The sequence below is a fragment of the Enhydra lutris genome, unplaced genomic scaffold (genome assembly GCF_002288905.1).
Source record: "Enhydra lutris kenyoni isolate GAN:26980312 unplaced genomic scaffold, ASM228890v2 scaffoldscaffold45, whole genome shotgun sequence".
Lineage (NCBI taxonomy): Eukaryota > Metazoa > Chordata > Mammalia > Carnivora > Mustelidae > Enhydra > Enhydra lutris.
Genome location: NW_019154129.1, coordinates 1,577,847 through 1,590,716, shown reverse-complemented (window position 1 = coordinate 1,590,716; position 12,870 = coordinate 1,577,847). Strand labels below are relative to the sequence as shown.

Here is a 12,870-nt window from a genome sequence, read left to right as displayed (position 1 = left end):
TAAAATGGGAATGATGCTCACAATCACTTGAAGTTGCTGTGAGGATAGATGAAGTAATTCATATAAGAGGTTAACACATTATAATAATGCCATATGTGACAGTAACTACACTTACAGTGGTGAACACTGTGTAATGTACAGAACTGCTGATTCGCTACATTGTACACCTCAAACTAATATAACATTGTACACCAACTGTACTTCAATAAGAAAAAAAATTAATAAAGAAATTAACACAAAACCTGGCAGAGTGAGGGCTCAGTCAACATTAGTTATTGGTGTAGTGTCTCACCCCACCACACCCCTACCACTTCTCAAATCCTAAGTGAACCTTGAGGGGTGCCTCACTGGCTCTACTGGTAGAACATGTGACTCTTGACCTGGGGGATTGGGAGTTCAAGCCCCAACTGGGTGTAGAGATTGCCTAAATGAACCTTAGGAAAGTAAAACTCTCTGTACATCTCCAGGGTATAGGATTCTCTGGTTATAATTTACATTACAGGGGCACCTGTGTGGCTCAGATGGTTAAGTGTCTGCCTTCAGCTTGAGTCATGATCTCCAGGTCCTGGGATCAAGCCCCATGTCAGGCTCCCAGCTCAGCGGGGTGTGTGCTTCTCCCTCTTCCTCTCCCCCTGCTTGTGCTCTCTCTGTCTCTGTCTCTCTGTCAAATGAATAATAAAATCCTTTTAAAAATTTACATTACAAAAGGACCATTGGCTTATCTATGTATTTATTTTTAAAGATTTTATTTATTTGACAGAGAGACAGCGAGAGACACAAGCAGGGAGAGTCGGGGAGAAGCAGGCTTCCCACTGAGCAGGGAGCCCAACGCAAGGCTCCATCCCAGGACTCTGGGATCATGATCTGAGCTGAAGGCAGATGCTTAACTGACTGAGCCACCTAGGCACCCCCTCTTTTTCCTTAAGAGAAGGGGAAGGAGGAGGGGCAGAGGGAAAGACTCTTTTTTATTTTTTATTTAAATACAATTAATTAACATATAGTATATTATTAGTTTCAGAGGTAGAGTTCAGTGATTCATCAGTTGCATAGGACACCCAGTGCTCATTACATCACATGCCCTCCTTAATGCCTGCCCATCAGGCAGTTACATCAGGAAGAGAATCTTTTTTTTTTTTTTTTAAAGAATTTATTTATTTATTTGACAGAGACACAGCAAGAGAGGGAACACAAGCAGGGAGAGTGGGAGAGGGAGAAACAGGCTTCTCGCCGAGCAGAGAGCCTGATGTGGGGCTCGATCCCAAGATCCTGGGATCATGACCTGAGCTGAAGGCAGACGCTTAACGACTGAGCCACCCAGGTGCCCCTACAAGAGAGAATCTTAAGCAGGCTCCATGCCCAGCCTGAAGCCTGACTTGGGGCTGGATCTCAAAACCATGAGATCATGACCTGAGCCAAAATCAAGAGTTGGATGGTTAAGCAACTGAGCCACCCAGGTGCCCTGTTTCTTTTTTCCTATTTGTTTTTTGTTTTGTTTTGTTTTGTTTTGTTTTAGATTTTATTTATTTGCCAGAGAGAAAGAGCACAAGCAGCGGGAGCAGCAGGCAGAGGGAGAAGCAGACTTCCGGCTGAGCAAGGAACCTGATGTGGGGCTCAATCCCAGAACTCTGGGATCATGACCTGAGCAGAAGGCAGATGCTTCACTGACTGAGCCATGCAGGCGCCCCTCCTATTTACTTTTTTAATGAAAATTATTGTGATTAACTGATCTTCTGTATACTTGTCTTGTTTACTAAAAATAAGGAGTTCACCTTAACTTAGGGCATTAACAACAGGGGGCAGTTAACCCACTTTCCTTCAAGAGCCTTCCTGTACATAAATAGAAAAATAGCACCATCCCCTATCTCTTTATATACTTCATTCATTCAACATCTGAGTGTCTTCCATGTGCCCTGTGTTGTACTAGACCATGAGGGGACAAAGACGTGTTTCTGACCTTAAGAGGTTCAGAACCCAATAGGGAAAACAGACCTCTAAGTAAGAATAAAATACCAGGCAAGTTTGCTATATGGGATGCCATTATGAAGTGCTGTGGGGATGCAGCATTGGCCTGGGAAGTTGCTAAAGATTTCATAGAAGTGCCCTTTGGTCTGTGTCCAGAATGGTACTAACACTACCAATTCATGCCTGCTATATTCTTCCACGAGATGTACTCACAGGATCCTCAAAACAAATGTATAATGCCCTTGTGAAATCTTTACTTTTACCCTCATTTCGCAAATGAGAAAACTCAGTCTGAAACTAACTTAATATAATCTCAATTTAAAAAGTCAGGGGCAACTGGGTGGCTCAGTCAGTTGAGCGTCTGCCTTTGGCTCAGTCCATGATCCTGGGGTCCTGGGATCAAGCCCTGCATCGAGCTCTCTGCTTGGTAGGGAGGCTGCTTCTCCCTCTCCCTCTGTCTGCTGTTCTGCCTGCATGCGTTCTCACTCTGTCAAATGTATAAATAAAATCTTAAAAAAAAAAAAAAAAAGATCACCTAGGTGGCTCAGCCAGTCAGGCATCTGACTCTTTTTTTTTTTTTTTTTTTAAAGATTTTATTTATTTATTTGACAGAGAGAGATCACAGTAGACAGAGGCAGGCAGAGAGAGAGAGAGAGAGGAAAGCAGGCTCCCTGCTGAGCAGAGAGCCCGATGCGGGACTCGATCCCAGGATCCTGGGATCATGACCTGAGTCAAAGGCAGTGGCTTAACCCACTGAGCCACCCAGGCACCCAGGCATGGGACTCTTGATTTCAGCTTGGACCACAGTCACAGTCAAAGTAAAGATCAAACCCCACATCAGGCTCTGTGCTCAGCAGGGAGACTGCTGGAGTCTCTCTCCCTCTTCTTTTGCCCCTTCCCCCACTCTCGTTTTTGCTTACTCTCTCAAACGAATAATCCTAAAAAAAAAAAAAAAAGAAAAAAAGAAAAAAAAAGGGCAAAGCAAAAATGTGGTTTCTTGTTTAAACTACTGGATAAATGGGGCGCCTGGGTGGCTCAGTGGGTTAAGCCGCTGCCTTCGGCTCGGGTCATGATCTCAGGGTCCTGGGATCGAGCCCCGCATCGGACTCTCCACTCATTGGGGAGCCTGCTTCTCTCTCTCTGCCTGCCTCTCTGCCTACTTGTGATCTCTGTCTGTCAAATAAATAAATAAAAAATCTTAATAAAAAATAATAAAAAATTAAAAAAAAAAACTACTGGATAAATTACTTAATGGGGTTTGAATCTAGGACTGCCTGATCCCAAAATATTAAGAAGGGTGTGTGGGCAGTAGATACTCCAGGCTTCTAACAGCTTCAAGAGCTAGGAGGGAATGGAATTATGTAAAGAGGAATCGAAATCTCAGAACAGCTGGGCTGAAGTTGGAGAACAAGGCGAAGGAATGGCAGTGGACCAGAGGGCAGTTGTAAATTGCCTCACAATTTTGTGATTTATGCTGCAGACAAACTGGAACTTGCTTGCTCAGAGATCTTCATACAGGACTAATCGTGATCTGAGTGGTTAAAATGTTAAATGTGGAAGATAAACTGCTGGTAAAAACCAATTGCTAAAAACTCAAAAAAATCCCCCCTTCTTTTCCCCCCTGTAGACAGGGCACTTAAGAGTGCCTTTTTTTTCTTTTTTTTCTTTTTAAAGTAGGATCCATGCCTAACCCAACCTTGAGGTCAAGTCATGTGCTCTACCAACTGAGCCAGCCAGGCGACCCCAATTCTCTTCATCCAACTAACCCCAGATGGCCTCCTCTCAGTATCCTGTGAACTCTTGGATGATGGGACCTCCATTGGTGGTGCCAAGGCAAATGTTAAAAAGGGACTTTTTTCTTTTTTTTTTAAACTGTGGCCAAAGCTGGCACAGGAGTAGCCAAGCTGGCCTGGGAAGCCAGGCAAATGAGACTGGCCTGAGAATGAATCACAGCTGCATGGTAGGGGACCAGCACTTCAAATTTCAGGTGACCATGGGGAGAGCTACAGTGACTGGGTTAAAATGTCCCTTTTCTGGATATCACCAAAACCCCAGGAGGCTATAAGGAAGCCAGATTTTGGGGGAAGAGGCAAGGGTCAGAGGGCTTATAACCTGAATCTGTTCCCAAGATCCATGAAGTACAAACAGTGAGGCCCATGGATAAAACATCCTTTTTTTTTTTTTTTTTAAATATATTTGACAAACAGATCACAAGTAGGCAGAGAGGCAGGCAGAGAGAGACAGGAGGAGGAGGCAGGCTCCCTGCTGAGCAGAGAGCCCCATGCGGGACTCGATCCCAGGACCCTGAGATCATGACCTAAGCCGAAGGCAGAGGCTTTAACCACTGAGCCACCCAGGCGCCCCAAAACATCCATTTTTTTAAAGTAAACTCTATGCCCAATGTGAGGGCTCCAACTCACAACCCAGGATCAAGAATCGCATGCTCTATCGACTGTGTCAGTCAGGTGCCCCCTAATTTAAAATTTTTTATAATTAAAGTCCAAAGTGCAGACAGAAATCAACCACCAGTAAGCAAGCACTGAACTCTGAGCTGGGCCTCGATGGAGAGATAATCATTTTTTTAAAAGAGATTTTATTTATTTATTTGACAGAGATCACAAGTAGGCAGAGAGGCAGGCAGAGAGGGGCAGGGGGCTGGGTGGGGGGGATGGGGAAGCAGGCTCCCTGCTGAGCAGAGGCCTATGCGGGGCTCAATCCCAGGACCCTGGGATCTTGACCTGAGCTGGAGCTAGAGGCTTTACCCCACTGAGCCACCCAAGTGCCCCTGGAGAGATAATCATGCCAGACAGTCTCTAGCCTCCATTGCTCCCTGCCTGCTCTTCCTGCGTGGCCCCCTCACACTCATCTTTGGCAATCACTTATTCATTGTATCTCCTTTTCCATCTAGCATGATACCTCAATGTTTGCTGGAGGAATTAATTTTTACCTTTTCTTTCATTTTGTTCTTAAAAGAGAACTGTGTAGGCATGTAATGATCACTCAGGGTAGATCATTAACCAGATGCACAAATCCAATCATGTAAACAATGTAAACACCTTAATGGCTAAGGTATAAAAAAGTAACACACACAAGGAGGGATTCCAGCTTTTTTTATTTTTCCCCTTTTACACAAAACAAAGTAGAAGAAATAATACAAGATTAAAACTGCAAAAGTAGTTAATTGGTAGATCACATATACACAAAAAAATCCAGAGAGCAAGATAGGCTTATCTACAGTGAGGAAACACATGTAAAAATTAAGGTAGTTTGTAGTTTTCATATGAAACATTAAAAAAAAAATCAAACAAATCAAACGTGTGCTACAATGGGTGCTACTGTTTACAGTCAGATTGAAGGGGAGGAAACACTTATTTAGAGACAGATACACCACAAGGTCCAGCATCAGTGCAATAAATTCACAAAACTATATTACAGCTAGTTAATCAGAGTTTAAGAACTGTTCCCAAATGTCACATTTTCGGCCCTCAGAGGTTCATTCCTACACATTTCAGCTATTCTAAATTTCTAGCTACCGAGAGGGAGAATGATTCTAAGACACGTTCCAAGCAGTTACAAACTCTCTGTAGACCAGAGGCCACCTATCGTCGCCAAAAGTCCGCTTTCCCCAGCAGCCCTTGCATTCTTCAGAGAGAGAGATCAAGGAAGAAAGTCAGACACCAGTGCACCACCTCCTATGCCAAATCTCTGGGGACCAAAGCAGCCAGCAATTACCTTCAAATGAGAATCTTGAGGCTTATCTTTAAAGGCTTAGTCTGGTCTCGAAAAATTAGTAGGCTAAGATTATTTTCTACTGAAGTAAGTCTTGACTAAGTACAGGAAGACTTCTGTCCTTTATTGGCTGGTGTTGGAGTGACGGTCACAGACCTGAGTCTTAACCTATTACATACTTTAGTTTCAGTCAGCTGAAAATCTGAAATTAAAAATATGCTAAAAATCCTAAACACAAGTTTCTGGAAGCCTGCTTAAAAAGCTTCTAAAGATCTACTAACTTAAGTCTAAGAGCAAGGAGAGACGAGCTTGAAGCCTGTCCTGTTCCCCATTTGGGAGGAAAGATCAATGTTTCTTACAAATTACTAAGTTTTGCACAAGGCAGAAACCAACATATACTAGGGCATGGAACTGGTTTCATTTTATTCCAGAGGATTCTTCTTCTACAGTTTAGAAACAGCATGAGGAATGAATCTTAACTGGTCTCTTAATTGGAAGTGGTAAACTTGGTCTCTGTATTCATGAAGCCAGACAGTGGAAGCAGACTGTGGAAGCAGACAGTAGAACCAGCTTCCTGTAGCCACAGACCACTAGCTTGTATCTAGCTAAAGCAAAGATCAACTGGAACAATTATCCAAAGTCACAGTTAACTGTACTAAAAGGTGAAGTTCACCACTATATTATTTTAAAGGAAGTTGCCTAAAAATAAGAATTCAATTAACCTGGGTGAGAAAAATCAAAACAAGTACTCACGAATGAGTTGTCCATATAAGGCCAACTGATGAGAAAGCATCTGCTACACTTCACATGAAGACATAAAGCCTTACTTGGCAAGTCTGAATTTCTAGGAACTAAGGGCAGAACGAGGGAGAGCAAAGAGCTACTTCTGTAACATTTTAGTATCCAGACAGCATAATAGAAACTGTTCCCAAGGACGATGTATATGCCATTCATTACACTGAATAAAGCAGCTGCATTATTCATTTTTCTTTTCTTTTTGTTTGAGAAGCTTATTTATCTCCCTTTTGGCCATTCCAATGTACTTCAAAATGATTCCATGCTGATTTAATCCAGGAAGCAACAGTAAGAAAGTCACTTAAAAATAAACAGAATGAGGGAGACAGCAATTAATTTCCTATAGATTATTAAATTTTATAGAAGGTAGTTTCCCAGACTATTAGGCACTCTAATGGGAGGAACCAATATAAAATCCATTACTTTCACTATATTTATCCCCAGGAACTTCTGCTATCACACCCCCAACCTCAGATAACACACACTGCTTGCTTTTTACCTCTGGCATGTTACTTTCTACTTTGGTTATTATGTTCTGTCTTAACTTACTGTATGACCACAAACTCCCAGAAAACAAGGACATGGGTTTTAGTCATCTCTCTATCCTCCCAAATCCTCCATCTGTGCCTTACTCTTGATAAACACATACTTGTTGACTAAGTTCCAATCAGACTTCAGTGGCCAGAATATGCCTATAGTTCTTCCTCGAAGACTTACCTATCAGATAGGTGAGCAGCAGGTTGTGGACTTGCTGTCCCACCCAAGCAACCGCAGCAAGAGAAACGATCATGGTCATGAAGTACTAATAATGAAAACAACAAAAATGTATCAAATCCTAGAAAAAGACTAGGAAGCTTAACTGTAAGATGTTGTTTCAAAGGTTGGAAAATAATCCAGTATTATTACCATTTTTCTTTAGACTTGTTATTTATATATTATATAAAATCCACAGAAAACTCCAATAGATCTACTTTATAGAATTTACATACATTCCCTCCTAGAATTACTATAGTTCTCTGTATAAATTATATTACTTTTACAATTAATACTTCACATTGTGACCTTATGTGAGGCTAAGAGGTAAGAGAACAAATTCTTTTTAAGTATTTGTACTTTATTTCAATAAGTAAAAAGAAACAAAAATGTTGCTCTACTAGAGTACAAAATTAAATGCAAAACTTCCAATAATTCAGTCTAATCCATACAAACATCTACGAATGTACTGAAAGGAGTTAAACCAATGGATAATGATATATATCAAACTACTGAATATAAATATCAAACTATTAAAAAGCCCATCATTAGACTATAATGAAGTAAAAGTAGACCCAATATTAAAATTTTGCTTTACTGAAATCAGTCAAAACAAAAAAAGTACCATTTTAGGCTTTTCTTCCTTCAGTGTAAAGAGACGTTTCCACCAGCCCACAGTTCTACGTCGAGTCTTTACCAGATTGCTACAAATTTCATGGAATCTTTGCTGTTGCTCAGTGGTCCTACAAAAAAATTTTCCCCTTCACTATAAGCAAGTCTTTATAGTCAACAGAAATATATCATCCTCTCAAATTTAAAAAGCTATCTCCCAAAATAAGTTTAAATTAAAAATTCACATTATCTTAAAATCATGAAAAAGTTTCCGTATCATTAAGACAGCTTGGCAAGCTCAGGAATAAGGTTTTACATAAAGATGTGTATGCGGGGCACCTGGGTGGCTCAGAGGGTTAGGCCTCTGCCTTCGGCTCAGGTCATGGTCCCAGGGTCCTGGGATCTAGTCCCACATCGGGCTCTCTGCTCAATGGGAGCCTCTGCCTGTCATTTCCTCTGTTTGTGCTCTCTCTCTGGCAAATAAATAAATAAAATCTTAAAAAAAAAAAAAAAAAGATGTGTATGTACAAAGCAATGGTAATCCATACTTCTAAAACCACATTTGGTTAATTATAGTAACAAAGGACTCAAGGCTACTATGGGCTATGCAGAAATTGGTATTAATTTCTCTATGCCTGTATTATTTTTCAAATCCAAATGAATTCTGGGTTGTAGCCCATCAGGGTCTCACTATTTTGAAGAAGATGTGAAGATTCTACCACACAGCTGTATTTGAGTAGTCTCCACTAAGATAAGTCCTGTATTCCAAGCATGATACTGGGCTTCATACACTTGATGACAAGGCAGCAACAAACAGCTCAAATCCAAATTCTTTGTAAATTTAGTCCCAGTGAGGGAAAATATAAACAAAACAGCAGTAAAAATATAAAAAGATCCTCCAGGAAAGCCCTTTTTCATATTTTCTGGATTCTGATTAAAAAAAATAAATAAATTCACCCTTATACTGTCTTTGCTATACAGATACGTTGGCTGCTGTCATGAAGTACAACTTACACTGTGGAGGGCGGGGGGTTAGGTTCCTTTTGCTCTTCTAGCTCTCGTCCCTGTAAAACTGCAGTGATAGATATAGCAGAAGGGTTCCTGATGAGCCCTGGAACTTCTTGTAAACAACCAGGCCTTATAAGCTGGCCATGGTCAAGGCTGAATTGTGGCTATGCAACAGTGTTCTTCCTTCCTCATTAAGATCAAAAAATAAAACTGCTCTCTGAGCCACATACTGATTACCATGAAACCACCACTGTTTATTTCTGAAAACTTCTCTCTAGGAGTTATGAATTAGCAGGTTAGAACGTCATCTGACTAATAAAGTCAAGGTCAGGGGTTGATTTCCTTTAAGTTGCTACATTACATGGTTACAAAATTGCCTGAAAAACAGCAGTACAACTCATTACTACATGTGAAAAACAAATCAAAGGGCATTTTCTAACTAATCCATTCTGCTAGAGGGAAAATATTTTTTAAAAAACATGCTTAATCATCCCATAACTTAAGAAAATTTGCCTAAAATGTCCAAATTTGTTCTTAAAAATCTGTAAGGCATGTATTTAACAGAATTATTTTATAATTTGCTATTATCAGGGGAACAAACAAACAAAAAAAACCTAAGGATACATATAGACTACTCATCAAATTAAAATAAACAACCAAGGGAGAAAAGCAACTAGGACAAAAAAAAAAAAAAAAAATATCTACTCCAACATCTAGTTTTGTTCATTATTTTGATCAAAAGTGAGAAATGCAACATTCCAAAGGAAAGTTAAAATACTTTTATGAATCTGTTCTGAAGCACTTGCTATGCATTTAGCTAGCTACAACTACAATGCATCACATCAACCTTAAACACAAGATCCACCTTTAAAAAAAAAAAAAAAGATTTTATTTATTTATTCATGAGAGAGAGAGAGAGAGGCAGAGGGAGAAGCCAGCTCCCCACTGAGCAGGGAGCCCAATACGGGACTCAATCCCAGGACCCCAAGATCATGACCCAAGCTGAAGGCAGATGCTTAACCATCTGAGCCACCCAGGCACCCAACACAAGATTCATCTTAAGAGTCAAAATATTTCACAGCACTCAGAATAGTCCCTAACACAAAAGTAGACCTTCAATAAATAGTTGCTAAATAAACGGACAAAAATTTACAATACTGCTTTCATATTCATTCAAAAACAGCCTGCAAAATATACTACCTTAAATATCAAAGAAAATAAATGTAAAATGTAAACATGCTGTTTCTCTGGAAAGCTATTTTATGAGTTCTGCAATATTTGATAAAACATTACCTCAAAAAACCTCACTTCAATAAAAATGTCTAGAAAGGAGAAAAAGGCAAAATGAATGGTAGGGTGCATGGGTGGCTCAGTTAGGTACGTGTCTGCCTTAAAGTTCAGGTCATGATCCCAGGATCCTACTCAGCAGGGAGTCTGCTTCTCCCTCTGCCCTCCCCTCACCCCACACTCCTGCTTGCACTCGCAAAAATAAATAAAATCTTCAGAATAAATAAATGCTGAACTATAAAAGAACTGTGAAGATGTAAGTACTGGAAATTCATGATTTATAACTGAATCAGCAAAGAAATTCTTCATATAAAAGCAACAATCCTAACCCTAGTTATCCAATTGTTAGACAATTCTCTGCTTAATTACAGCATACCAATCACAGCCACCAGGATCAGTAACTTTACAGAAACGAGCCAAATTATTATATGACCTACCATTTATTGGAGCCAAAAATTCTAGGAGCTAGAATGGGAACAAGGTAGTCAGCCAAGCACAAAAACATAACAAAACAGGAAACACCGGACAGAACAGATGGATCTAGATAGTAGATAGTCCTGTTTAAAAAAAAAAAAAAAAAAAAAATTAATGAAGTTGAGAAAAACACAGTCATTTTTATCCTAGCTGAAGATGTTTATTCCCTTGGTCTTTTGAGTCTCAAAGATGTTATCTGCCCTTTTTATTCTCAGTTTCTCACAACTGGTTTTCTGGGAAGCTTCAGAATGTGATGACATCATAGCTGCAATGGTTAATGTAAATATCAAGAGACAAAAGCTCCTTGGAGTCCTCAATACTTTTTAGGGGTGTAAAGGGTTCTAAGACCAAAAAGTATAAGCGCCACTGATTTTTTTCAACTGCTCCAGGTTTACCTAAGTACTACAGATGCTGAAAACTAGGAGAACTGCTCTAAGAAAAGGCATTCTTTACAGATTACACATTACAAAAGATTTAAGGCACTTTCAAAAGTGGAGGCTGTGTATTACCTGAGCCCTTATTAATAACAAGCACAATCCACAGTAATTTAATAGCTCACTTACAGAAACACCAAAGAAACCACACCCATGATGGCAGGTGGAAACCAGGCTCTTTCCCATCTGAGGACTTTATCAGCCATCAGCATCACTTCTCCCCATCCCTGCAGCTGCTCTTCCAGACTTGCAGTCTCTGCAGCCTATGTAAGACCAACATGTAAAGCGATCATTTGACTACTCCCAACATTTCTGTGCTTCCCACAGTTAAATTTTTTTAAGACACTAACAATTTAAAACAGCTCTCAACCCAGTCACTATCTCAGTTTCTAAATATTGTGCAATTTTGGTACCAAAGACAGAAATCAATTAAGGGAGAGTGGGGGGGACACCCTAGCATTTAACAGTCACCTTCCAAGTCCAACCACTGGGCTACTCTTCATACATAATGTAACAATCTTTATAGAGCCCCTCAAAGTGGGAATAATGAAATCTATTTAACAAAGAAAGTGACCTCAGAATGGGGTCATCATCACTATTAAGTAGCAGCACCCAAAATATAAAATTAGATCACTTTAAGTTTGCTCATTTTTCAGGTGGTTAGAATTGATCTGTTGTTCTGTCATTTCATTGATTTATACCCCTACTTCTACATCCATTAGAAAAGCCTCTCCCCGAACAGCATTCAATTTTTAAAAGAGCTTTGTGTAATGGAATCATTTAGATGCTGGCATCGTTTGCCCAATTAAGTAAAACTACTTTCTCCAAATTACATGAGGCATCTTAAGCTCACTGTATCTCCTCAATACAACGAATGCTTCTTACACTTATCAAGACATTGGTTAGACTTCAGATTTCTCGGCAAATCTGACAATCTGCTGAAAGGAGACTTCTAGAATGAGCCAATGTGGCAAAAAGCCCCTGAACTGACTTTGGTACCAGGAAAAGAACCGAAAGAAACCCACCTGCCCTTATAAATGTTATCACTGGGAAATACACAAAAGACAGAGGACAGTGCAGCCTCCTCTCAATAAAGATGCTATCTATCTGTGCCGCACTGATCACTTGGGTGACTTCAACATTTCTGACTTTATATATCGTGCTTGATATAGTTAAGCATGAGATTACTATGGGCCAGAAACTCTACGTATTTTATATGCTTATTCTTTAATTAACCTTCCCAATAAGCTAAAAGGATTGTATTGTTAATGAAGTAACAGAGAGAGGTTAACAGATCTGAACCCAGGAAATCCAAAGCCAAAGGCCTTGTTCTTCTTAAAGTTACACTGCTCTCCTGGAAAGAGCAGTTGAACTCCAGGCCAGGATCTGTCATTTCAAAAAACTGTGTGAATTTGGGCAATTTCTTTGTGCTTCAATCAATCCTCTTAACTGGAACCTGTCTGGGGCTAACCATGCTAACTATAGAGAAGTCTCTCTCTCTCTCTCTCTCTCTCTCTCTCTCTCTCTCTGTGTGTGTGTGTGTGTGTGTGTGTGTGTGTTTAAAGGAACAGGTCACGCATTTTGAAAATCTCGCACAATCAAAACTGCCCTGCAAAGTCACTTAAATCGCTAGCATCTGGACTCTGGGAATATCAAACGTCAAAGATTAAATTCTTTGATTCCTCTATTTACTGTGGCAACAGACAAAAGGATTTCTCTCGATTTTGCCTGGATCGTGTAGTGAGGTTAAATCTGTCCGCCTGTGATACGTCACTGCAGTTCCTTCAGACCCCTGCTTATTCTAAAGTCATCCTGT

The 12,870-nt window shown here is 40.1% G+C and overlaps 1 protein-coding gene across 2 annotated transcripts in view; it reads right to left on the bottom strand.

Annotated features, from left to right (window-relative positions):
* Positions 1-5,061: 5,061 nt before the first annotated feature.
* The window catches only part of LOC111156213 (ADP ribosylation factor like GTPase 6 interacting protein 1), an 8,608-nt gene continuing 799 nt past the window's right edge, over positions 5,062-12,870 (bottom strand). The window contains exons 2-6 of one of the 2 annotated variants that reach the window (XM_022516953.1): positions 11,184-11,317; positions 10,584-10,703; positions 7,865-7,982; positions 7,204-7,288; positions 5,062-6,786 (exon numbers count right to left, since the gene is read on the bottom strand). In XM_022516953.1, the coding sequence (XP_022372661.1) occupies positions 6,668-6,786; positions 7,204-7,288; positions 7,865-7,982; positions 10,584-10,703; positions 11,184-11,317 (576 nt within the window). In that variant the 3' untranslated portion in view covers positions 5,062-6,667. The remainder of the gene's footprint in view (positions 6,787-7,203; positions 7,289-7,864; positions 7,983-10,583; positions 10,704-11,183; positions 11,318-12,870) is intronic. The other variant, XM_022516954.1, reaches the window with a different exon arrangement.